The 21,159-nt window shown below is 51.3% G+C and overlaps 9 protein-coding genes across 9 annotated transcripts; 3 read left to right on the top strand and 6 right to left on the bottom strand.

Annotated features, from left to right (window-relative positions):
* The first annotated feature begins 791 nt into the window (after positions 1-791).
* Positions 792-1,519, top strand: BP01DRAFT_178879 (uncharacterized protein). The gene has a single exon (XM_025570858.1). It carries the CDS (start codon positions 915-917, stop codon positions 1,278-1,280), a length of 366 nt encoding a protein of 121 aa, XP_025434233.1. The 5' UTR covers positions 792-914; the 3' UTR covers positions 1,281-1,519.
* BP01DRAFT_413946 (uncharacterized protein) lies at positions 1,261-2,428 on the bottom strand. The gene is made up of 2 exons (XM_025579026.1): positions 2,200-2,428; positions 1,261-2,127 (listed from the first exon to the last, which is right to left on the bottom strand). Exons 1-2 carry the CDS (start codon positions 2,290-2,292, stop codon positions 1,759-1,761), a joined length of 462 nt encoding a protein of 153 aa, XP_025434232.1. The 5' UTR covers positions 2,293-2,428; the 3' UTR covers positions 1,261-1,758.
* A 120-nt stretch (positions 2,429-2,548) lies between these two features.
* his3 (imidazoleglycerol-phosphate dehydratase HIS3) lies at positions 2,549-3,669 on the top strand. Its single transcript, XM_025572506.1, has 2 exons — positions 2,549-3,066; positions 3,165-3,669. Exons 1-2 carry the CDS (start codon positions 2,748-2,750, stop codon positions 3,578-3,580), a joined length of 735 nt encoding a protein of 244 aa, XP_025434231.1. The 5' UTR covers positions 2,549-2,747; the 3' UTR covers positions 3,581-3,669.
* Positions 3,670-3,728: 59 nt separating this feature from the next.
* Positions 3,729-5,069, bottom strand: BP01DRAFT_354097 (uncharacterized protein). Its single transcript, XM_025574351.1, has 3 exons — positions 4,934-5,069; positions 4,506-4,856; positions 3,729-4,345 (listed from the first exon to the last, which is right to left on the bottom strand). The coding sequence occupies exons 2-3, from the start codon at positions 4,840-4,842 to the stop codon at positions 4,038-4,040; spliced, it is 645 nt and encodes a 214-aa protein (XP_025434230.1). The 5' UTR covers positions 4,843-4,856; positions 4,934-5,069; the 3' UTR covers positions 3,729-4,037.
* Positions 5,070-5,498: 429 nt separating this feature from the next.
* BP01DRAFT_178837 (uncharacterized protein) lies at positions 5,499-5,882 on the bottom strand. The gene has a single exon (XM_025570857.1). It carries the CDS (start codon positions 5,793-5,795, stop codon positions 5,577-5,579), a length of 219 nt encoding a protein of 72 aa, XP_025434229.1. The 5' UTR covers positions 5,796-5,882; the 3' UTR covers positions 5,499-5,576.
* BP01DRAFT_178811 (glycosyltransferase family 32 protein) lies at positions 5,882-7,376 on the bottom strand. The gene is made up of 3 exons (XM_025570856.1): positions 6,882-7,376; positions 6,665-6,820; positions 5,882-6,613 (listed from the first exon to the last, which is right to left on the bottom strand). The coding sequence occupies exons 1-3, from the start codon at positions 7,158-7,160 to the stop codon at positions 5,969-5,971; spliced, it is 1,080 nt and encodes a 359-aa protein (XP_025434228.1). The 5' UTR covers positions 7,161-7,376; the 3' UTR covers positions 5,882-5,968.
* A 4,641-nt stretch (positions 7,377-12,017) lies between these two features.
* derA (putative ER-associated proteolytic system protein Der1) lies at positions 12,018-13,196 on the bottom strand. The gene is made up of 2 exons (XM_025572505.1): positions 12,964-13,196; positions 12,018-12,906 (listed from the first exon to the last, which is right to left on the bottom strand). The coding sequence occupies exons 1-2, from the start codon at positions 13,150-13,152 to the stop codon at positions 12,376-12,378; spliced, it is 720 nt and encodes a 239-aa protein (XP_025434227.1). The 5' UTR covers positions 13,153-13,196; the 3' UTR covers positions 12,018-12,375.
* Positions 13,197-13,695: 499 nt separating this feature from the next.
* On the top strand, positions 13,696-14,752 carry BP01DRAFT_178761 (histone H3 family protein). The gene is made up of 2 exons (XM_025570855.1): positions 13,696-13,992; positions 14,047-14,752. The coding sequence occupies exons 1-2, from the start codon at positions 13,794-13,796 to the stop codon at positions 14,391-14,393; spliced, it is 546 nt and encodes a 181-aa protein (XP_025434226.1). The 5' UTR covers positions 13,696-13,793; the 3' UTR covers positions 14,394-14,752.
* A 1,134-nt stretch (positions 14,753-15,886) lies between these two features.
* On the bottom strand, positions 15,887-20,642 carry BP01DRAFT_371812 (uncharacterized protein; the record flags this gene model as incomplete). The annotated part of the gene is made up of 7 exons (XM_025576690.1): positions 15,887-16,734; positions 16,798-17,450; positions 17,502-17,617; positions 17,669-17,686; positions 17,741-17,851; positions 17,907-18,918; positions 19,483-20,642. 7 exons carry the CDS (start codon positions 20,640-20,642, stop codon positions 15,887-15,889), a joined length of 3,918 nt encoding a protein of 1,305 aa, XP_025434225.1.
* Positions 20,643-21,159: the final 517 nt, after the last annotated feature.

Here is a 21,159-nt window from a genome sequence, read left to right as displayed (position 1 = left end):
CAAATCCGCAGATGGTTGGACACGGAATGTGGTGTGTCTGTCAATTCCACGAGGGGAGAGAAGAAAAGAGAGAGAGAGAGAGGTAGAAAAGGAAAGGGATAAGATAGGTAGATAGGTTCGGTGGCTCACTGTAGTTAATTTGAAGAGATTTTGGTGGCGAGTAGCAGCGGGAGGAATGATGGGAGCTTGGGGCGCAGGAGCAACGGTGACAAGCAGTAGTGAATGAAGTCTCCAGACGCAAACAGACAGTCAGGTACGAGCAATTGCAGTGCCTGACAGAACAGGGGGAAAGCATCCGGAGAATATCAGTTATTGGAACCGCATCCAGGCAAATGATGTCAGCATCCACGGTTTTCTACCCGCAAACGATTACCCTCCCTCCTCCCCTGCCTGCGAACAGTCATGGTTGCGAGTCAGTGAAGTGAGGGGATGTCTTGTGAATAACTACTCAGGATAAGTGAGGGAGTGAGGTACGGAATTCTCTCCCCAAGCAGCTCATCTCCAGCATTCCATTCAAGTCCCCCTCCCGACTATACAGTGCACACAGTACTCTGTACACAGTCATAAATCCGCCTTACCAGTCACTGAATATTACTTCTTCTTTCTACTCCGTAGTTCCTACTCTCACTTCGATTGTCCCACTCAGCGCGCCGGATGGAACCTCCTTCATCTCCGCGCCCCCCTTCTCATCCCCTTCAGGCGATCATCGCCCAGTGGATTGAACTGTACAGAGGTTTATTTTTTTTAAAAAAAAAAAAAAAAAAAAAAAAAAAAAAAAAAGTGTGAAACGTGTTCGAGAAGCTGATCTCCAGCCGCGTCATTGGCGCTACGTCGGAACGCCTGTCGAGCTAGAGTCGCTAGACAGGAGAACCGCTCCACTTCGCCCCAGAGGCTTGCATTGTCTCGCCCGGCGCATGGCGGCCCTTAGTCTGCTTTTCCTCACTCTCATAGTCGGTGGACATAGTGTTGCCCACGGTCTGGATCGTAGCTGTTCGGGACAAAGCATTGTTTCCCTGGAGAAAAGTAGACGATGGTCCGAGAGACAGATAATCAAGGATTGTTCTAGCCATGTTTGCTCGTTTTGGTGGAAACTTTTCTTTTTTCATAGTTTTCACCACCTCGTCATTCTTTTTCTACACAGTATTCATTTGTGCTGTATAACAATGCTAGCAGACTTTTACCGAGGCTTGGCCAAGGGGGACAAGCAAAACAGGACGTTGCGCGAGAACAAAAACCCGACCCAAGAAACCCTGGCCCAATGGATCGTATTCTACCCCTGAATCGGGCTCCTCTCATTTTAACTCGAGATCTACTCCGTACAGATGTACACCACAGGCCGGCTCGCGTACCCGAGGATTCCTCCCGGCTCTCCACAACAATGGCAGGTCAGACGGTCGATTATGTCGGTAGGTCCCTTGGCTGCTACACGACTTTCCTCCTTCTATCGGCTGGACCCTGGTGGCTGAACGATCCCGCCGCTGCTGTCCGGTAGCGTGTTCCAGGTTGGGTGGAAACGTTGTGCAAAGGACCCTTCATACACGGTAGTTCGCGGATGGTAAGTAGGTTTGGATGAAAATTGCCGAAGAAGTGTGGCTCTAGACGACGAGAGAAGATATCAAGTGGCTATGCTGCCGATGGGAGTCAGTCAGTCTAGAGGGTCGAATTCTATCTTTGTTCTGACTACTGCCGTGGCAATGGAATCGGGCGTCCTAGCTTTTTCTTTGCACTGATTCTCAATTGGGACCGAAACGTACCAACCTAGTCGAGGCCCTTGGCAGCTCTTTCGGCTTGAAGCTTCTCCGCCCGTTTCACCTTGCGCACGAATTTGATATATTCGTCTACCCGCTTCTCAGCCCAGATGTATCCACCGAGCGTCATGGCCCCGATCTGCAGGAAAACCTTGAACTGTGGTGTTAATCCGCGATAGATGCGCGAGGCCGGAGACAGCCATTCAGAGAAACCTTCCAGGGGACGATGGAACAGTCGGGATCGTAGGAACTCTTTCGAGAAAGGCGACTGTTTCGCTTGAGGTGCATGCGACGGGACTGGTGCGGACGAGGCCGGGGAAAATTTGAAGGGATGAGGGAGGATCATGATCATATGCGCGATGATCGAGACGGAGCCAAACTAATGTCTGGGTCAATACCTTCAAAAAAAAAGAAAAGAAAAAGAAAAAAAAAAAAGGAGAAAATATCGTACTCGGAATGCACCCGTGAGGAAACCCCGGACGGCTTCGGAGGTAATATGCTCGGGCGGTTCAACCTCATGCTTCTGCCAGGACGGAGGAGGCATGTTGACGATATGAGATATGACGGAAGGGCGGATTAGGGGCTGGATACAGACGATAGATAGGAAGAGAGCACGTAAGTAGGTAGGTGCTGACAGAAAGCACGAGGAGTTTCACAAGAGCTCAATCAATGAATGCATGGAGGAGAAATTCGCCCGCCATCATATGACGCACATGAATCCCGGGGCGCATATCCCGCCCGCCACGGAAATACTGAGCTTCCGGTCGAGAATAATGCGGGCGGGCGGGATTTGTTCCGCCCCGCGAATTTCTTCTGTTTGATATCGAATCACAGACCCTCGATTTCATACTCCACTGCGAACAACAACTGCCTTCAATCGCAATCAATCCCCCAAGTTTTAGATACTCCGCAGTACAGTGATTGACTAGATCCTCTACTTTCCGAGACAAAGCAGACTATCCGACTCCGAGCGAACCTCACTCTTCAAAACCATACACCATGTCTCTCCCCGCCCGCACCGCATCCATCTCCCGCAACACGAACGAGACCAAGATCCAGGTCTCGCTGTCGCTTGACGGCGGTGTTCTGCCCCCCTACGAGCCTAGCCAACATTTCCTCGCGCCGACGGACCCTCAGGAAGCCGAAGCCGCGAAGAAGGGCATTGTCCCGCCCAAGGATGCCGCACACGCCACCCAATTCACCCCGACGCAACAGATCACCGTGAGCACGGGCATTGGATTCCTAGATCACATGCTGCATGCGCTGGCAAAGCACTCAGGCTGGAGCTTGGCCGTTCGCGCCAAGGGGGATCTATACAGTATGTGACGCTTCTTCACTCGTCCTTTGGGAAGCACACCCGACAAGCCCTGCGTGTGTCTCCATCGGCTTCGAACTAACGCTTTATATCATTCTTAGTCGATGACCACCACACCACTGAAGACACATTCCTTGCCGTCGGAGCGGCTTTCACCGAGGCCTTGGGTGCCAGACAGTCTCTTGCACGGTTCGGTCGTGGTGACGCCCCTCTGGACGAGGCGTTGTCCTGGGCTGTGATCGATCTCTCCAGCCGGCCGTGGGCGGTCATCAATTTGGGATTCCGTCGGGAAAAAATCGGGGATTTGAGCACGGAAATGATCACACACGGTCTGCAGAGCTTCGCTCAGGCGGCCGGCGTGACGCTGCACGTGGGTTGCACGTATGGCGATAATGACCATCACCGGGCGGAGAGTGCGTTCAAGGCGTTGGCTGTGGCGATCCGGACGGCTTGCACCAGACGGGTTGCAGGCGAGGTGGGCGCAGGAGATGTCGTCAGCACCAAGGGAGTTTTGTAGATATTGGTTGAATTGTAGTAGGCAAGGACATGTATGCCACTTTCTGGAGTTGAGGCATGGATCCATTACCCCTGCAACTTATGCGTAAGTCAATAATATACTGTCGATGACAGACCGTGCGGTCTCGACGATCATATATAACCCTCTGTGTGACTCTAGTACAAATGGGCTGTTTCTGCACTTAGCATGTTTGCAGGTTGGCTTGTAGTCTTGCATCTATCTAACGACTCAAGGGTAAGAGGCACCCCTCCCCATCCAATGTCCGCCCTATCATGGTAGCTGAAAAGGGTTATATAACCTCATACACGCGGGGAATTCATCCTTCCACAAACAAACAACGAACCCAGTCAACGATGTGAGATAAGCAACAACCTGAAACACTTCAATCGAGGACATAAAAGAGACACAGCCCATACCACTATCCCATCCCCCTTCCTCACTCACAAAAACTACCACCTCATTGCCCCAGAGCCTGCACCGCGCGGTTCCAATACGCCTTGCGGTCATCATTAGCAGCCGTCCCCACACAGCTGGTGATAAACGCCTCCCAGCCCGCCTGGCTGCCCTGCTGCAACTGACTGCGCACACTTGCATTGCACTGTGTGGTGAGGAACCATGCCCCAGACCCAAAGTCATAATCCGGCACCGCGCGCAGCAGATCTAAGGTGCCAGCCGGGTCGCCGTTGACGGTCTTGAGCGAGTCAGCCAGCGCGGGGATGGATGCCGCGTACTTGGCATTGAAGGTGGGGGATTGCATGTTGCGCGCTAAACCAGACCACATCGATGGTTAGTAAGGCAGACAGACAGACAGTCCACATTCGAGTGAAAAGAGGAGAGAAGGGAGACAGTGATACAACGGAAGGAAGTTATGTCAAGCATAATCCACGGAAGAGCCAGAAAAAAAAAATAACGTAACAAAACTTACTGCCTTGTCCCGCAACGCCCGGGAAATGATTCTTGTTATATTTGAAATCTCCACTCTCGAACGCCATCAGGCCGATCACGGCGGCCTGCTCAGCTTTGTTGGTGACTCCATAGGTCTGGAAGGATTTGGAGATGCTGGAGGCGGCGGAGTCTGAGGTCGCGCACTCCCCGACGGCCGGAGGGTTGGCGCAGGTGTTAGAGGTAGGGGCAATTATCTGGATCTGCTCGCTAGTGATTTGCGTCGAACCTCGAGTCTGCAACTGTCCCTGACCCGTGGGAGAGGCCGATGCCAAAAGGGGGATGAAGAGGAGAAAGCTGGTGAGTGAGAAGGTCTTCATGGTGGAAGGTATAACTATATATACTGAGTATACTATATCATGTAGATAAATCGATGCAGGTAACTGGAAAAAGTAGGGTTAGGGTACGTACTACAGTACCGGCAGGATGTAGAAATCGAAATCGCGAATCTCTGGCAGGTGAATTATGTAGAATCACGTACAGGAAATCCAGGGGGTTTAAGAACCGCTCCAGAGTCTGCCTATGTCACCTCCCTTGGAGGCCCGAGTATGCCTGGCCATGATTGACATTCCTTCAAGATGAAAGACCCCTAGAAATATGTGGAGCAGACCCGCGTACTCTATCACCCTTCCCCGCCAACCAGGCCCTGAAGATCACTCTAGCCCAACACCTGTGCGGCTATGTGTCATCTCTCACCTCCAATGCCTCTCCTGCGCCTCATGATTGGAGTCGACCCCGAGGCGAAAGTGAGACCAAGTGGGAACCCCCCTTCAACTATAAATGTTTTCAGTCGGCTGTGCGCTTATTTGGCCCTGCGCCCTGTTCATTGGTCTCTGCCCATGGCGGAGTGTTTCACCGGGAGTGTGACTGGTCTTAGCCTCGTGTACTGACACAGCCAAGAGACTTAACTCGAGTACTTCTCTTTCTCATGTACGAAGCCTTTACGAATGGGCAATGATGCCGATCTTTATAATAGGGTGGCAAGCCACCACATGATCTCATTCAGCGGTCCCAGCAGCACCAGGCATCTGTGACGGATGAATCCGACGGCTGTCTACCCAAAATCAATCGCACGTCTCTGGGGCCCGGTAGCAAATAGTAAAAGGTGTAAGGTATAAACAGATAAGAGAGAAGCGAAGGCGAAAAAAAAAATGTAAGACATCCAAGAAAAAAAGCCAGATACAATGCACGAGCGCTGCCTAGCAGTCGCCCGCGCATAAATCAAAGCATCTTGCCAAATCATGTACAAGGGACTCCGGTGCTTAGGAAGCATCTCGGTCAAAACCCATGTTCCCCCCAACTCCGTACATGCACCTCAGAAACAGGACAGAATCCCCGATAAAGGCGGGAAGAATTAAATATTTGGTAGAAGAGAAAGAATTGTGATGTCATCAAAAGTCCCAACGTGCGAAAGATAGAAGGGGACACGTCCGTAGATTGATGCTTTTAATCCCGACGACTGTAAAGTTCGTAGGAAGTTTCCGTGACACCGTTCGCTTCTTCGTCTTCCTTGAAGCTCACCCGACGAAGGAGGGTAGGCATCATACGGCGTGACATTCTCGTCGGAGAAGGTAGCCGAGATCCCGTCACAAAGGAGGGAATCTTCGCGTAACGGTAGCGGTACTTCGAACCAAGCACCATGACCCGAGCATAGAGCCACCAGAGGGAGAAGCCGACCACAGCAGCCAAAATGAAGCCGAGAACGGTGAGGAACATCCAGTGCTGACCCATCCAGAAAATCAAGCGGGCATCTTTACCGTGCCAGCTGTTTCCCACGTGGTGTGTGAAGAAACTCCACGAGTGCTTGTTGTATTCATCCTGCATGAGGATGCGCACCCGTCCCGACTCGCTGGGGAAGGTTTGCATGTATTCCTTCCAGATCACCGAGAGGAAGAGCGGACCAGTGGAATACATCACGGTGATATACGGAAGAAGCCAATGACGGTCATAAGACTGCAAAAGCTCAATCACGCGCAAGAAGAACGGGTGCTGAGGGACAGATCCCATAGCATCATTGGAGATACCGGTGGGAACAGTACGGCGTACCCAAGCGGGGTATGCAAGGAGAGGATCTAGGCGACGGTTGCATCCCTATATATTGGTCAATAACCTGATATCTGACGGAAATGCATGTATACACACATCGTCAAGGTCAATGTAGGTGCCACCGTAGTGGGCCAGAACAAAGTATCTAATCGAATCTGCCCGTTGAATCGGGTACCTGTAGCCATCGAACGTCTCAAGGAACCAGGGATACTCGTTGGCGATGAACTCGCGCGACTTCTCGTTCGTCCACAGCTAATTAGAGAAAACAGGCATCAGTATCACGTTAGAGGTTCAACGGTGGCGGATAACATACAATATACTCATAGTCAGGGTGCAGGTCAATGCAACTCTGCTGAGCTTCTTTCCAAACCTCGGGAATTGTTTCATTCTTGTAGGTCTGATGAATGATCTTGGGGATTATCTGCGGCCGTTGTTCGATAAGGCTGGAGTTTGGCGAAGGGAGCTCGGCGCGATGGATGGCGTCGGCGGAGGCATCCTCCACCAGTAGCGACAACAGCGTGAAGACGCTGCGCACCAGGAAGGTGACTATGAGGAGGTTGACGAGGAGGAAGATCAAAACACCGCGTCGCATTGTGGAATACGGAGTAGGGTCTGAAGGAGACCTCTTCAATGACGAGTCGGATTAAGGCAAGAGCGGAGAAGGAAAAAACGCTGCAAGAATGCAAGGCTCAATTGAAGCGACGATGCCAGTCTTGTGTGTCGTAACGTCGTGTTTTAACCCGGCGGGGAGGGGGAAGGAACGAAAGGGCCGCGAAAGCGAGAACCCCAGACTATAACAACACTACCAAGTTTCCCCGCAGCAAGACACAGCAGCGGAGGAGAAGTGCAGTGTAGACAATAGATAACACCCTTTATGTCTTCGAAAACTAGCCAGCATAGATTTCGAGGGTCCAATCGAGAAATCGCAAGGCAATGAATGGGGAGCGTTGGGGTCGAGGAGAGGTTGAATTAAGGAATGACGGCCGTGAGACTCGGTGGTAACTTTGCCCCCTTTTCCTCTTCAAGTTACCGTAGATCCACAAGAAAATGAAACACTCGCACAGGTAAGTAAACAAGGCAAGGACTGGCAAAAGGGAAAAAAGGGAAGGGCAGGGAGAAGGAACAGTGAGCACGGGGAAAGGCAGGTGGTGATAGTGGTGATTGACGATTATTATTAGGTTAAACCAAGCCCCAGTGAAGATGCTGGGATTGGAGAGCCTTGGGGGGGAGGGGGGGGGGGGGCGGAGGAGGGGAGAAGAGGAGGCCTAAATTTATTTAGGGAAAGATAAAATCGAATTCAACAAAAAAATGAACGAAAAGAGGAGAGGCAAGAAGAAGAAAATGATTGAATAGGGAATGGGAGAGAGATGATCAAATTCAGACGAGTAGACGAGGTGGACAAATGATGGGGAAAGGGAGTGCGTAATTTGTCGGTCCTTCAAATGGAACAAAAGAGAAGGACAATGTGATAGGCAGAGAACGGGGGATGGGAGACGAGCCAAAGGAACGAACGATGTCTTAGCAACAAAGCAGTGGACATCAACTGGGACGGTGTATGTGTGGCGCGCCAAAGATAATTTAGACTAAAGACAGAGAAGGAAAGGAATTGTTGAGGCGAGGAGAGAGAGGGGGAGAGGAAGTGGGAGAGGGAGAGGAAGTGGGAGAGGGAGAGAGAGAGAGGCGCGTGAAGCGTCAACAACGGCCCATGGGTTGATGATGGGGGTTGACGGGGGGGGCAAGCCCCAAACGTCTCAAATAGCCATCCGTCACCAGGCCAGGGGGAAGAGAGTGTAATTGATGGTGCACTAAAATCCAGTCCCAGTGAGTGAGTATTCCGTAGTCCGTACGAGGGATGGCAACGCAGTGGAATCAAAAGTGGATTCTGGGACCCATCATGGATCCTTTTCCCTTCCACCGCCTGTGGTTTGGGAAAAGATTGAAGTTGGTGCCAATGCTAAGCCTCCGCCACTAAATCATTTTGGATCCATTCCCCCCCCCTCAATTGGGGTTGGTTTTCAGTGTACTTACGGAGAGTAGAGTCTTAGACTAGGAACCGTACTCGTTTAGTGAGAAGTTTGTCTGGCTCGTCTAACCTAGCAATCTGGGTCCTCTGGTGCTGCTGGTAGTGGTACTGTAGATATGTTCCTCCACACTGCACTGCACTGCCTACTGTACGGACATTCCTGTCAGTCCAGATGAGGGTAACCAAGATGTGTTGCCACCTAGCAGGTGGCTGTACTGAGTGTACAGACGAGAAGTTCGATTGTCTCATCGCCCACTGCCTCAACACGTTCATCAGGAAAGGGAAAAGAAAAAGAAAACGTTAGAGAGCCAGGAGAATGCTAATCATTTCCAGCCTCGCGGTGGTGCAAAAAAACTCCACTCTGTTATTGGTGTCGCGGAGATGGGCCCCAAAAAGCACAGCCATCCCGGCTCGGGCAAATGATATTCCTGCACTGGTGGAATCTCCCCCACTCCTGGAGGCGACAGCTCCGTTCGTACACATTGAGTTATCATCCAGTTGTTGCAGGTTCGGCCCCCGATAAATCCATTGGAAGGTAGAATGAATTCTGGCTCCGCCAACAGAGTCAAAAAAACCAACGCTTACGCGGTCTTCTCTGAACCTTTTGCGAATTCCAACATCTTCACCCAGAACTGATAGAAACGGTTTGTGATTCTCTCTACTGTACGGAGTATAGGTACAGTACATATCTACGTACAGAGTATTTATCCGTAGTTATTATGGTAAGCGGCAAACTTGCACATCCCTCGCTCCGGCGTGGATTGTTGAATTGCTGTTGGAAAGAAACAAAACCCAAATAATATGGTATCATCAAACCATCAAGGCCCTAATCCACGCCAAGCATATAAATTATCGATGAATCAATCTCAGGCCTCATTAAGCCAATTCTCCGCTGACTAAGGTCCTGGGCGAGCCTCCTCTGTCTCAAGTCCCTTGATCACTAACAGATTTCCTTACTTGGCAGATTCACCTCAAATGCTGCGTGTGTCGGGACCGCATGCAGGGATGCAGACAATCTCAATGCCCATTGCGCCAGAGCAAGTTTCGTACATTCTAAGTTTGGAACAGATGTAAAAACCACACGGTCTAAGGGGTTGACCATCCATGCAGAAGCAGCAGAACCATCATGTTTACCTCTCGGACACGATTGGCCAGTCTGCTATCAGTACAAGGCCCTACTTTGACAAGATCGTGCATGGTCGTTTATTCTGAATTTGACGACTGTGGCTCTTGTTTCCTCGTGCGCAATTTTGTACTCCGTATGTCATAGTCCTATCGTCCCCACTGGTGAGGCTTCGTTTTCTCAGACACAAGGCCCAGCTCTCACCCACAGTCTTCAATACAGAAAGCCCAAAGTGGGTACAGCCGCTTGTGTCAGCTACATGAATCGGAGTGGCAGCTGTCTAAGCGGCCATGAAGACGGGCTTGCTGGCAATCATAGCGAAGCTATTCTATAACTATCAAACCGAGAATTTGCGAAACCCACAAACACACACACAGCTTTCGATGCAAAGGGTTTCGATTCTATGAGAGACAGAACGCCGGACAATCTCACATCCCGTCTCACAACCAGACTACGTACTGTGTAATGTGTACTCCTATATGGCGGATTCTCTCTCAATGGATGTTTAGTTACCTCAGAGCTGCTTGACCCAAGTGATACAGCCGAGGCACTTCTTATTACCATGGGTCGGGAAGCATGCTCTTTCCTTTCTTCACAGCGGAATCGAAGTCCACCACGGGGAGTCTAAGTATAGCAAGACACCAGAGCGCCCGTACCTCGTCGTCGACAAAGGCAGGATCACGTATTACAGTGAAATGAAAAAGAATATTCATTCGCCTTGATGTCCTCGAATGGCAAGGACCTCTGGCAGCCATCCCAATTCATACTGCCTCTGTACGGAAACTGGGCGCCAAGCCATCTGAGCTATCGCTCGTCAACTCGCCTTCCTCAAAGACATAGCGCATATATTATCTTGGCCTTGTGGTTTGCTGCATGGTGGAAGGAGAAGAGGGATGTATGTAGTATACTATACGTAGTGTGTCGAGTCTTTCCGCTGTTCCACAGCAGGCATGCATGAAGGGCCTATCCACACGCACCAGGACGGATCGAACGACCTTGTGGCGGAGGGCAGCATCAGCAGTAAGCATCCAGGCAGAAAAAATGAGGCCTGCTGGATTCACCAAGTACTTCCAAGGTTGAGGGGTGGCTTGCCACAGGAAGATCCAGGTTTCCAAGCCACAACAAGTGCGCGTGCCACTAACTTTACATCACAACAGGCCAGTTCAGTCGGAACGGGTATGCATTTACGAATACGACTTGTGCGGGAGATCGGGCAACATTTCTCCCCGACTCGCCGACTCGCCGACTAACGACCCCTGGTTGTGAACTGCTCTCCGGGCTCCACCATCCTGCGGGTTAGAGGGGTACTTACCAATGCGAGGAGGGATTAGTTATTATTATTACCGGGAATGACCGACTGTTTGCGACTTGAGAGGAAAAGCTCTGCTCTGGTTTCCTGCCCCGGATTTTGACACAACCTCGGCTTAAACATTACACAGGGTACTACTCCGTACTCGTTCTCCGTAGTGTTCCCAAAGTTTTCCAGACATCGAAGAACCTTCCCGTCCCACTCTCGCTTTTGACCCATGGCTTGTCAAGGTTTCCATGCTTTATGCCAGATCTTCGCTTGTTGTTGGCTGATTAGACTGTCAGACGCGTGGACAACGCAGATGATGCCATGGTGGATGGTGAGCTAACCACCTTAGCCTAATTAAAAAACTAACTACGAGATAGTTCATTAACTTATCACCCACTGGGCGGTGACAGTTCTGCCGATGGAATTTCTGCCCAGCATGTACAGTATTCGTATCCAGCCTGAAATCTGCGACGCCAAGCTTCCAGACCTTGCTCTTCTACTGACATTCACAGCATCCCATAGGATCGATTGACTCGAGAACTACAGAGTATATGTATGTCTGCGGTTGAGCCCATCGCTCAGGGCAGGGCATTGGTCCTTACTACTTAGTAGTTCGTGGTCACTCCGGCATGGGATCTACAGTGCTTGTGCACGTGGGCCGTAAGCTCCCATTCCTGTCCCTGCCATGCTGTTGATGGATTGGAAGTACGAAGTGATCTCTTCATTTTGCCCTAAAAATCAGGGCAGCACCCTGTGATCCACGCTTGGTTACATTACAGCCACGAGGGTATATCCACAGTACTTCGCTAAAGAGCTCCCATGTGGAAAAGAAACAAATTCCATGCTGAAGTACGACTACAGGGAGCTAGCCACCGGGTAGCCGTAACTACTACGTAGTACTCCGTACCTAACCCCAACTTTCTCCTCAACTGAAATCGACGACAAATAAGCCCGATCCATGTGCCTACGGAGTACGTGCGACACACAGATTATGCGACAGGCCACACTGCTCTCCAGCTTTTTTTTTTTTTTTTTTCTCTCTGTTTTGTTGAGAAAGCGGTCCTGGCGCAAGTAAGCCTTGCAATTGCACCTCCCATCACTATGCCACATCAAAGGACCCTGCGATGCAGCGGGGGCGAATCCACCTAGAATCCATTAATGCTGCCATGGCCTATTTGTCGCTTCAGTTTAGCGCTTCCGAGTTAGCATGTCTTCTGCGCATCGCGTCCGCTAATCAAGAAAATTTCTGCTTGGGCGGAGAAAGAGAGAGAGAGAGGCTTGAGCGTTGCGCAGGGTGACAGGTCTTGTTCACAATAAGTCCAGCGTATCCGCGAACAAAATCTCAGCCCCTGACAAACCACTCATCAAATCTCAGGCGCAGCGTCGTTGGCAGCGAGACCTCGGTTCCCGTCGCCAGTCGCTGGTTCAAACAGACGCGCCCACCAGGCCGGGGGGTCGAGAGGCCGGTGGCCACCGTGCAGCGAGGGGTAGACGTCGTTGAAGAAGTACCAGACATGACCCACCACGACGCCGCAGATTTCGTCCTTGGGCACAATCCCGTGGACGACTAAGCTGAACGCCATCAACACCCAAGGGAGGTAGGGGGCTGAGAACACTAGCATCCCGAGAAAACTCAGACGAGTGTCGGGGTTGCGACGGCTCCATATGTAGACCAGGCTGGATGAGAGGGCAGTGCCCAGAAAAGGCAGCGAGAGGAATGGTGAAAGCAGAAGCAGCGAGGTCATGGCGTAAAAAAGCAGCCATGAAAAATGCGCCGGCGACCGCCCCGACGACTCTTCCAGGAGGCGGGAGTACCGTTGCAAGAAGAAGACATGGAACAGCAGGTCGAGATTCAAGGGACCAAAGTAAAGAAATGTGGTCAACAGTCGCCAGTACTGTCCACCTTCGGGTCAGCTTCTGGGTAATTGTCACTTCCAACCTGCGCAACGTACCTGATATTTTACATACACAGCGCGAAAGCTGTAGAATAGCTGAAAGGGGGTGAGGACATGGCACTGGACCAATACTGAAGTGGCTACAGTGGCCGCAGTCCACCAGCGCGTGACGGGAGGCATTTCATAGAACCACTGTTCCAGCGGGAACTGGCCAGCCTGCCCGCCGTTACCCCAGATGGCGGCCATTGTGATTTGGAGGTATTTCCACTTGATTTGGAAAATGGAGGAAATTGAGTGATAACAGGGGATATGTAGGACTGTATTCCGTACTGTGGAGCACTCAGCGCTGAAACAAAGGTGGTGGTGACAAGATTGATGGAATGGAATGGATTGGGTTTGGAAGTAAGTTGAATGTTAGGTTAACTGTTTGTTCACTCCGTTAACTTACCTACTAGTAGTTAAGATGTGCTGTGCTGTGCTGTGCTGTGCTGGCCTTTTTGCCTGAGGCTATTAACTCCAAGTTACTTTCACATCACGTGATCGTACACACTCTCTTTCTACCCGCCTTGTCTCAACAGAAACAGAAACGCATTGCGCGCGCGTCTGAAGCCACCGACGCGCTTCAAGCCCCCCACGCGTCACGGAAATGCAGATGGCTGGGATCTTCGGTTCCCACCCATGATTGACTGATTGCATGCACTCGTCACTCTTCTTCCGAGCTACATTCACCAACGTCTGACTGCGACAACCATCTGTCAGCAGTTCTCTCAAGCAACTCGATTCGACCTCCGCTTTAACTCTTGCTTGCGCTTGCACAGGAAAACCCTCGATCCCACGCAGACAGTGACGGTCAAGTCCCAAGGCTTCCAACAAACACATTTATTATCATGCCTCCCAAGACAGGGCGCGGTCGCAAGTCAATTGCTGGTCCACGGAAATCCACCGCCGCTGCTGAACCTGAGGCCGCCGCTGGCCCGTCGACTGCCCCTGCTGAGACGACGTCCCCCGCTCGCGGGCGCAAACCCACCGGGGTCATCAAGGGCAAGCGACCGACCAACAAAGCGCCCAGGACGTCCGATGTTGAGCGTAAGTTTGCTTTGTTACTGCTTCTAAGTCCAAGCTTCTGACCGGATCCTGCAGCGGGCGATCCCACCCCCACCGGTCGTCGTCGCCGGTACAGACCCGGGACTGTTGCCCTGAAGGAGATCCGCCATTACCAACGCTCATTCGACCTGCTCATCAGGAAGCTTCCATTTGCGCGACTAGTCCGCGAGGTCGCCTTGGACCTGCTTCCCGCTGAGGTCGGCTCGGAGCTGCGCTGGCAGTCGCATGCGATCCTGGCCCTGCAGGAAGCCGCTGAGGCATTCCTGGTCCATCTTTTCGAGGACACCAATCTCTGTGCTATCCATGCCAAACGCGTGACCATCATGCAGAAAGACATCCAGCTTGCTCGACGTATCCGTGGTGTCTGGGGTGGTCTGGGTTAGACATGATTATTCTTTCGACTTGATTGACATAACAACAACAGAAAAGTCTCTATTTTTGCTGTTCTATCTCCTATTTACGAAAGATGGCTGGGTTAGAACCTATATCCTAACTTTCAAAGACCACCTAAGACGATCGGAGCGAAGCAGCAATCAACTCAACCAGCGGACTTTCCAGCATCACATCGAGACCAAAACTACTCATCTAACTCCATCCCACCACACCGGATTCTCGCATATTGAATTCCCGACGTCAAGGGCCCACTTTCTCGCTCCTCGACCCCCACTTCCCTCATCTGTGAAATCCTGGTCGCACATATCTGCTCTCTGTTCAGAGACTCTTGCGGGCCTGGACCATTTTGTTCGCCATCCTCGCGGTTCCTTTATTCTCGGCTGGTGTATAGGGATTATTTTATTGGTGCAGGGCGTACGGAGCTGTCAAGTGTACCGGAGTCTTCCTTCTCAATCATTGTTCCATGTAACCCTTGATATATCTCTCTCCCTGCCTGAGGATTGGACGGTTTAGTTAGCCAACTACAGCGACAGGCAACGAGATGATAGAGCGGTTGCAGCAGTACGGTGCCTCTTGATTTGTTGTTATTTGTCTGTGACCGATTTTTCTTTTACTTTTTCTGGCTAGCTGGTTTCGAGTATAACCTCAGTCGGCTCTTGATGCTCCAGGTAGGAGGGTTCCGGAGCTGCAGCTGCAGCATGCTTACATATGGGCTACCGACCCTTGAGCTGCGTACACGATGCGCCTGCGCTCGTGTATATGAATAATATAATTCCCAAAGTGAAATCGCTGAACTCTAGCAACATATCCGAGTCGGTATCCAAGGGGAGGACGTCACGACGGATCGGCTTCCCCAAACATAATAGGGATGGAGCAATCATGCTTCAAGGGTTCTCCCAGAGGCTGCAGGACTCAACGAACTAGGTCTTACTGATAGCAGGCAGCTTCCCACGCGAGGCTTGGTGGTTTGGTCACTAGTCCACCGAGGTCCTCCTTGGGATGCAGTCTCACGCTCGGCCGTCTCATTACGGGCCTGGGTTGATGATTTCGGAGATGCTAATGTCAACTATCTACGGGTTGGGAGACTGTAACTTGAAGTCTCCTTCAAAAGTAAGTGATAGACTAAATTTGTGATGTGTGAGAGAAGTCAAGATATCTTGAAGCCCTTCACAACATAGAGAAAACCAGTATGGTACCAGTCAGTGGCCAGCGCGATCGAGGCTCTATCCTTGCCAGAAAACGAGAACACAAAAAAAAAAAAAAAAAAAAAAAAAAAAAAAAAAAAAAAAAACACAACCCCTACACGCCGAACTCGGGCGATTGTTAAATTAAGAAAGAACATGGCCACCCATACGGTAATTCCGACCATAACCCAACCCCTAACGAGAAGAAAATAGAAACAGAGGGGCATAATGCGCTCTATCTAAACAGTACAGTCAAACATCATATCGAATGCAAAAAGGAATCTTTTCAGGCCTAACTACTATACCGGCCGCCTCAAGGCCGTCGGTAAGCCGCTCATCACGCGATGACCTTCTTCCCTTACGCCCTTAGCTTCTTCGTTCTTGCCTTGCCGTTCCAGCGTCTCCGCGAGCATTTCGTCGGTGACGCTGACCCAGAGGCGGTCGTTGGCCTTTCTGGCCATGGCGCGGCCAGCCCGGGCGCTCTTTTCGGCTTGTTCGCCGACGACGCCGCGGAAGTACTTCCAACTCATGAAGGTGAGGGTCATGCAGGTAATCTGACTGTTGCTGATGGCGGTGGCCGATTGGAGTGCTTGTTGGAGGTGTTGTTTTGTTTGGAGGGTGGATTCGGTCTGCACGGTAGCGCAGACGAGGTAGTAGGCGGCTTGGATGTATTTACTGGGACTAGAGGTACAATAGGGTTCCACGGCGGCTAGGATGGCGGGGACTTGGTGATGAGATGGATGGGACGGTTCGCTGATGATGAGAACGGTATTTAGCGCGGACAGAATCGAGAGATCCCGGCGGGGGCCGTTGCGAGCGGCCTTGCTAGTAATGGAGGACGAGAGCAGAGAAAGAGTTGGTGATTGGAATGCCTCAAGGGCCGCAGGAAGGTCGCCTGTCGCTTGCGCGATAGCGCCGCTCGCGTAGTCCATCATACATCTGATGTTGTCATGAAGCTGGTCACCGAGGCCCTTGGCTTCTTGGCGCAATTCATGTAATGTTTTCGTGGCCAGGTCCCAGTCGGTACGTCCGCAGGCGAGGAAGACTTGTTGGACGAGGAGGCTGCAATGCAGGGTTCGGCGCCATTGAACGCGCTTGTTGGCGTTGACTACCGACTCGGTGATGTCTTGCGGCGCTTTGAAACTCCCTGTAAGTGATACTGTCAGTGCGAGGTCTGAAAAAAGATTCCCAGAATCTGGCGCAGACTGACCCGTGACCATGCGTATGCCTTCCTGCAGAAATTTCTCCGCTTTGCGTCCGTCGTATGAATTCTTGCAGCTGAGAGTGATGGAACTGAGAAAGTAGCAAAGTGCATAGAGGTCGTGCTGCGGTAACCAGTTGAAGCTCAACAGTAGTGTGCCGCTCTGAACCTGGAGGATGTCCCCAGTATCAATGGAAGAAGGACCAGCCGACTTGCCACTCAAAGGGATGGAAAAGGACCCGTCATCACGCCAGTTCGAGTCATTCAACCGCTCGTCCATCATGTCTTGCATGACTTTCAGCTTCTGAGACGACTGATTGACGTCGTAGTCCAAAAGGCTACAGCATATATCGACGATCTGAACCAGCGTCGTCAGCTGCGGGATGTGGCGAAAATCATCGTTTAGTTGATGGCTTCGTGCTGCCGCCACTGCGCGTTGAGCCTGCTCGATCGCGTCGGACCCGGTGCCTTGCTGCAAATGTGCGAGCGCTTCGATAATCGCAGAAATAGCTGATACAGCCTTGTCGCCATTGCGGTGGGCCATGTTAGTTATTTTGTGGAGGTGTTGCAATGCTGAGACTGAATCCTGATGGGCGTGAGAGGAGAGCGAAAGTGACACGCGAAGGAAACGGAAAGCATATTCCCAGGCTGAATGGCGATAGCTACTGCTGTTAGAACAGGATTATTTCCGATGTTACCAGAAGTGAACTTACGCTTCAACATCTTGTATCATTCCGTCCACAGCTTTCATCGAGGCCTTCGGGTTTGTTTTGTGTAACATCCGAGCCAAAAGATGCTGCATGCTGTACTTAAGATCCAACATGCGATTCTAGCCCCATTGTAAGCATCATGCATCCGTATGTTGCTCCAATCCACTTACCCGCTCACACAAATCAATCTGCAACTGACGTTAGTCAATGCACTGGGAGGGTGGTGTACGGGGATCACATACGCCTTTGCTTAAAGCAGTCTCAGCCTCGAGATCATTGTCTGTTTCCTCGAACAATATCCGTGCATACCGCAAGCGCACAAGAGCCTCAACCCGGGGTTGAAGTCTCCAATTCTGAATGATGTTAATGACCCTGGCGAGCAACACGGTAATACAAGCTATATCATACCTTCAATACCGCCTCCAGGCAGCCGAGCCCCGTTGCAACCAGCTTATAGTACTCCTCCATATCCACCTCCCGTCTCAGTAAGGCCACCATGGTTCCAAGACTGTGCGCTGCGTCGAGATACTCATCCGCCATAGCCAACAGCAAAAGTTGGTAATCCGGAGTTCTCGCCGACTTCTGTGTAGACGATTTCATCGACTGTTGCGGTGTCTGTCGCGGCATTTGCTTCTTTGAGGACTTTCCCTGCAGCTTGTGCTGGACATCTGGAGAAGGCGCTGGAATGAGGACCTGGACAGGTTTCGGGGACGGAGCCGGTGGGGTTGCAGACACGGATTTTGTGGCGGGTCGTTTAGCAGGGACCGGGGTAGCAGCAACGGGTGCAGCGGGAACGGAGGGTGCTGGAGCGGAGGATGCTGAGACGGATGGTGCTGATACGACCAGCGGGTTCGGGGTAGCTTGAGTATTGTCGTTGTAGGAGGCCTGGTTGCCTTGATTGGGGCTTGGGTCAACATAGTACGCTGGCTGAGTAGCGGTCGATGTAGGAAGAATAGGGGAATGCGTGCTGCCTGCAGCAGTGATTGCGGGCGTCGCGCTGTACTGAGACGAACTGTGAGGAAATCGAGGAGGTGAGGTAGCTGGGAGAGGCGGCGGCTGGAACAATTCAGACGGATTCACATATTGGGGTTGCTGTTGCTGTTGCTGTTGGGATGGCTGCTGCTGCTGTTGTTGTTGTTGCTGCTGCGGAGCGTAAGGTTGAGTATAGGTAGGATAGGTCGGAATCATGACTTGAGGATAAACCATCTGTTTGCCATATTGATATGGCGAAGCAGTTGTGTTGACATTGTTATTGTAGAGAAGCTGCTGCGGGTGAATGATGGTCTGTTGGTGATGGTGCGGCAGATTGGGGGGTTGTTGCATGTACTGCGAAGGATATTGGCCGTTATGGGGTGGTGGGTAGCTCATCGCCCCAAAACGCAGAAGATTTTCATTTATCTCACTGCGCACTGCTGATCCTCTATTGAAAGTGAAGCTGTCACGAGGAGACGGAAGGTTGTTTTTCTTCCTATACGCGATGCTTCTTTTTGGGAGGGGGGGGGTTTGATCTCCATTGAATCGCGCGCGGCCATTTCCGTTTCCGCGTCGGGTCGGAGAAACCTCCCCATGCGGTCCGATCAAGTCAGAGTCAGGTGGAGGTTCTTTCTACCACTTATTTACACATTTAATAATACAGTATGGTACTTCAATGTTTTCTAGGGTTCATATGCTTGAGCATATCTGTCGAATCGATTTCGCACTCGGACTGTTTCACATAAACATATAACGATGGTTAAATCTGCATAGTATGGGAGGGACGATGAACTAGATGCATAGAGGAGCAGCCCTTCTCCTGCTCAAAAACCAAATTGCTTAATACAAACCCTCCCAAAAGCAATAAATCACACCATACCGGATCGCCTGTAAATATGTTCCCAGCTAGCTCCAAGTCACGCCCAACGCCTCCTGTCCCATGGCGCATATGTGATGTCCCCCCCTTTTTCTTCCTCCTGGTTCTTATATCATGTTAATTGAAGAGTATAACTGGTTGAGCGATTGGTCCTGCATTGCTGGTTCAAGTATATTCATCCCCAGGGTTGGGGCTTCTTCAAGAGGAGGATGTTCTCGGATAGTCCAAGGGCACATCTCGCTGCAATTAGTAGCATCAAAAAGATTCTCCGCGGGATGGATCCGCTGAGATGCCCATGCCTGGTCTGGTACCTGACTTGTGCCTCCAAGACATCTTTCCGTCCAGAAATGGTAGGTGGCCTTATCGATTACCTCGTCCACCCGACAGGGTTGTTTGCGCGGACACCGTAAAGACGAATTACATGTGTTGCAGACTGAGATTCGCTGGCATGAGGCACAGTGGCTGTCATAAAGACGGCAGACAGTGGTTTGGCAGACACTGGATAACCACAGGTCGACTGATCGGTGAGCGCAGCCAAAGCGAGGTGTGATGGACTCTTCTCTTCCGAGCTGGCCTGTGCCTGTCGTCATATGATACTCCGTATGGATCCTCAACAGGTCGTCTTGATCCAGCTCCGGGTATATTGCAATCTCAAGCTGTGTTGACCCATAGTTTTCTCTGCAAGAGTGCCAGCAAAAGCGCTCTTGCCGAACACCACTTCCAAATCGCAGGGCAAGGGCGTTGACGGATTTCTGGCGGGTCTTCAAAAGTTGTACGAGATCCGTCTTGTCTTGAAATGTGAGCTTTTTGCATGGACATAGATCTACTATTCCCGCAGAACTGCCCAGGTTGCATGCTCGATCGTCCGACTTCCGTCTTAGTTCGCGGGGAGGAAACGAGCTCCGTAGATGCAATTTCAGACATTTCGAGCAAGCGCGCCATCGGCCGTCTTCTAGGAGGTTGATCAACTGCCATCTCGGAGTGACGAAGTTGTGGCCATTCCGGTAGTGATGAAAAAGTGGTGCGAAGTCGCGACTGAAATGAAGAGACTTGGCTCCCAGAATCGCGCCGGATATCGCGTAAAGTCGCTTGCATGTCAGTGCTAGACAAGCTTCGGGGATTATCGACAAATGAGAAATGATCGCCAATAGTAGCTCAGTTGGAAGTTCGAGAAGGAAGCATCGCCCACTTGAAGCAGAATCCCTGCCCTTTCCGTTGGTCTGGCTCCGCGTCCACCGATTCATTTTGGCGATGATCTTCACTTTTTCGGCCGCACGACGTAAGCTATATGCCATATCGATCGGTACGCTGGAGCCTAATTCATGGATTGCCGCGGCCAGGAATGACTTGTTGAATGGTTCCCAGCTGAGACGCTTATTTCCTCTGGCTTGATTTTGTCTCGAGTCCCTACAATAGTTCATCGGTGAGAAAAAAGCCAGCCTTTCTGTTTGTGCTGGCTCACAGGCATCATGGTGTATTAGAAGTCAGAGACAGAGTAGCAAGCGGACCACATGACGCAAAGAATCGAACTCCAAGAGAGACACAAGAAGGAGGGCCTGTTGACCTTGAAGTAGTTCACACGGAAGGCTGTCGATTTGCACGCAAACGGAGCACGCGCCAGGGTCACAGTGGGAGAAGCAATCAAGCTTCCATGCGACAGAATCCTGGTGTCGGCGCAGGGTAAAGGGTGGCTTCACCCAAGGCCGCATGGAACCAGAAGGGAGTACCGGATCCAAATCATGGTAAATCTGGTAGAAATTTGGGTGGAAAGCCACCCATCTGCGAGCAGGCGCGGAGAGAGTCTATGATGCT

This window comes from Aspergillus saccharolyticus (assembly GCF_003184585.1).
Source record: "Aspergillus saccharolyticus JOP 1030-1 unplaced genomic scaffold BP01scaffold_5, whole genome shotgun sequence".
In the NCBI taxonomy this organism is placed as follows: Eukaryota; Fungi; Ascomycota; class Eurotiomycetes; order Eurotiales; family Aspergillaceae; genus Aspergillus; species Aspergillus saccharolyticus.
The sequence above is the reverse complement of the archived record's forward strand: the minus strand, read 5'-3'. Positions and strand labels throughout refer to the sequence as shown.

What these genes read in the sequence shown, in the direction of transcription:
- BP01DRAFT_178879 (XM_025570858.1), top strand. Translation starts at nt 915, where the DNA reads ATGGCGGCCCTTAGTCTGCTTTTCCTCACTCTCATAGTCGGTGGACAT.
- BP01DRAFT_413946 (XM_025579026.1), bottom strand. Translation starts at nt 2,292, where the DNA reads ATGCCTCCTCCGTCCTGGCAGAAGCATGAGGTTGAACCGCCCGAGCAT. An exon ending in TCCTCACGGGTGCATTCCGA is followed by an intron (nt 2,128 to 2,199) that starts GTACGATATTTT and finishes CCCAGACATTAG; the next exon opens with TTTGGCTCCGTCTCGATCAT.
- his3 (XM_025572506.1), top strand. Translation starts at nt 2,748, where the DNA reads ATGTCTCTCCCCGCCCGCACCGCATCCATCTCCCGCAACACGAACGAG. An exon ending in CGCCAAGGGGGATCTATACA is followed by an intron (nt 3,067 to 3,164) that starts GTATGTGACGCT and finishes TATCATTCTTAG; the next exon opens with TCGATGACCACCACACCACT.
- BP01DRAFT_354097 (XM_025574351.1), bottom strand. Translation starts at nt 4,842, where the DNA reads ATGAAGACCTTCTCACTCACCAGCTTTCTCCTCTTCATCCCCCTTTTG. An exon ending in GGGCGTTGCGGGACAAGGCA is followed by an intron (nt 4,346 to 4,505) that starts GTAAGTTTTGTT and finishes GGTCTGGTTTAG; the next exon opens with CGCGCAACATGCAATCCCCC.
- BP01DRAFT_178837 (XM_025570857.1), bottom strand. Translation starts at nt 5,795, where the DNA reads ATGCTTCCTAAGCACCGGAGTCCCTTGTACATGATTTGGCAAGATGCT.
- BP01DRAFT_178811 (XM_025570856.1), bottom strand. Translation starts at nt 7,160, where the DNA reads ATGCGACGCGGTGTTTTGATCTTCCTCCTCGTCAACCTCCTCATAGTC. An exon ending in ACCCTGACTATGAGTATATT is followed by an intron (nt 6,821 to 6,881) that starts GTATGTTATCCG and finishes TTCTCTAATTAG; the next exon opens with CTGTGGACGAACGAGAAGTC. An exon ending in CCTACATTGACCTTGACGAT is followed by an intron (nt 6,614 to 6,664) that starts GTGTGTATACAT and finishes ACCAATATATAG; the next exon opens with GGATGCAACCGTCGCCTAGA.
- derA (XM_025572505.1), bottom strand. Translation starts at nt 13,152, where the DNA reads ATGGCCGCCATCTGGGGTAACGGCGGGCAGGCTGGCCAGTTCCCGCTG. An exon ending in CTGTGTATGTAAAATATCAG is followed by an intron (nt 12,907 to 12,963) that starts GTACGTTGCGCA and finishes GAAGGTGGACAG; the next exon opens with TACTGGCGACTGTTGACCAC.
- BP01DRAFT_178761 (XM_025570855.1), top strand. Translation starts at nt 13,794, where the DNA reads ATGCCTCCCAAGACAGGGCGCGGTCGCAAGTCAATTGCTGGTCCACGG. An exon ending in CAGGACGTCCGATGTTGAGC is followed by an intron (nt 13,993 to 14,046) that starts GTAAGTTTGCTT and finishes CGGATCCTGCAG; the next exon opens with CGGGCGATCCCACCCCCACC.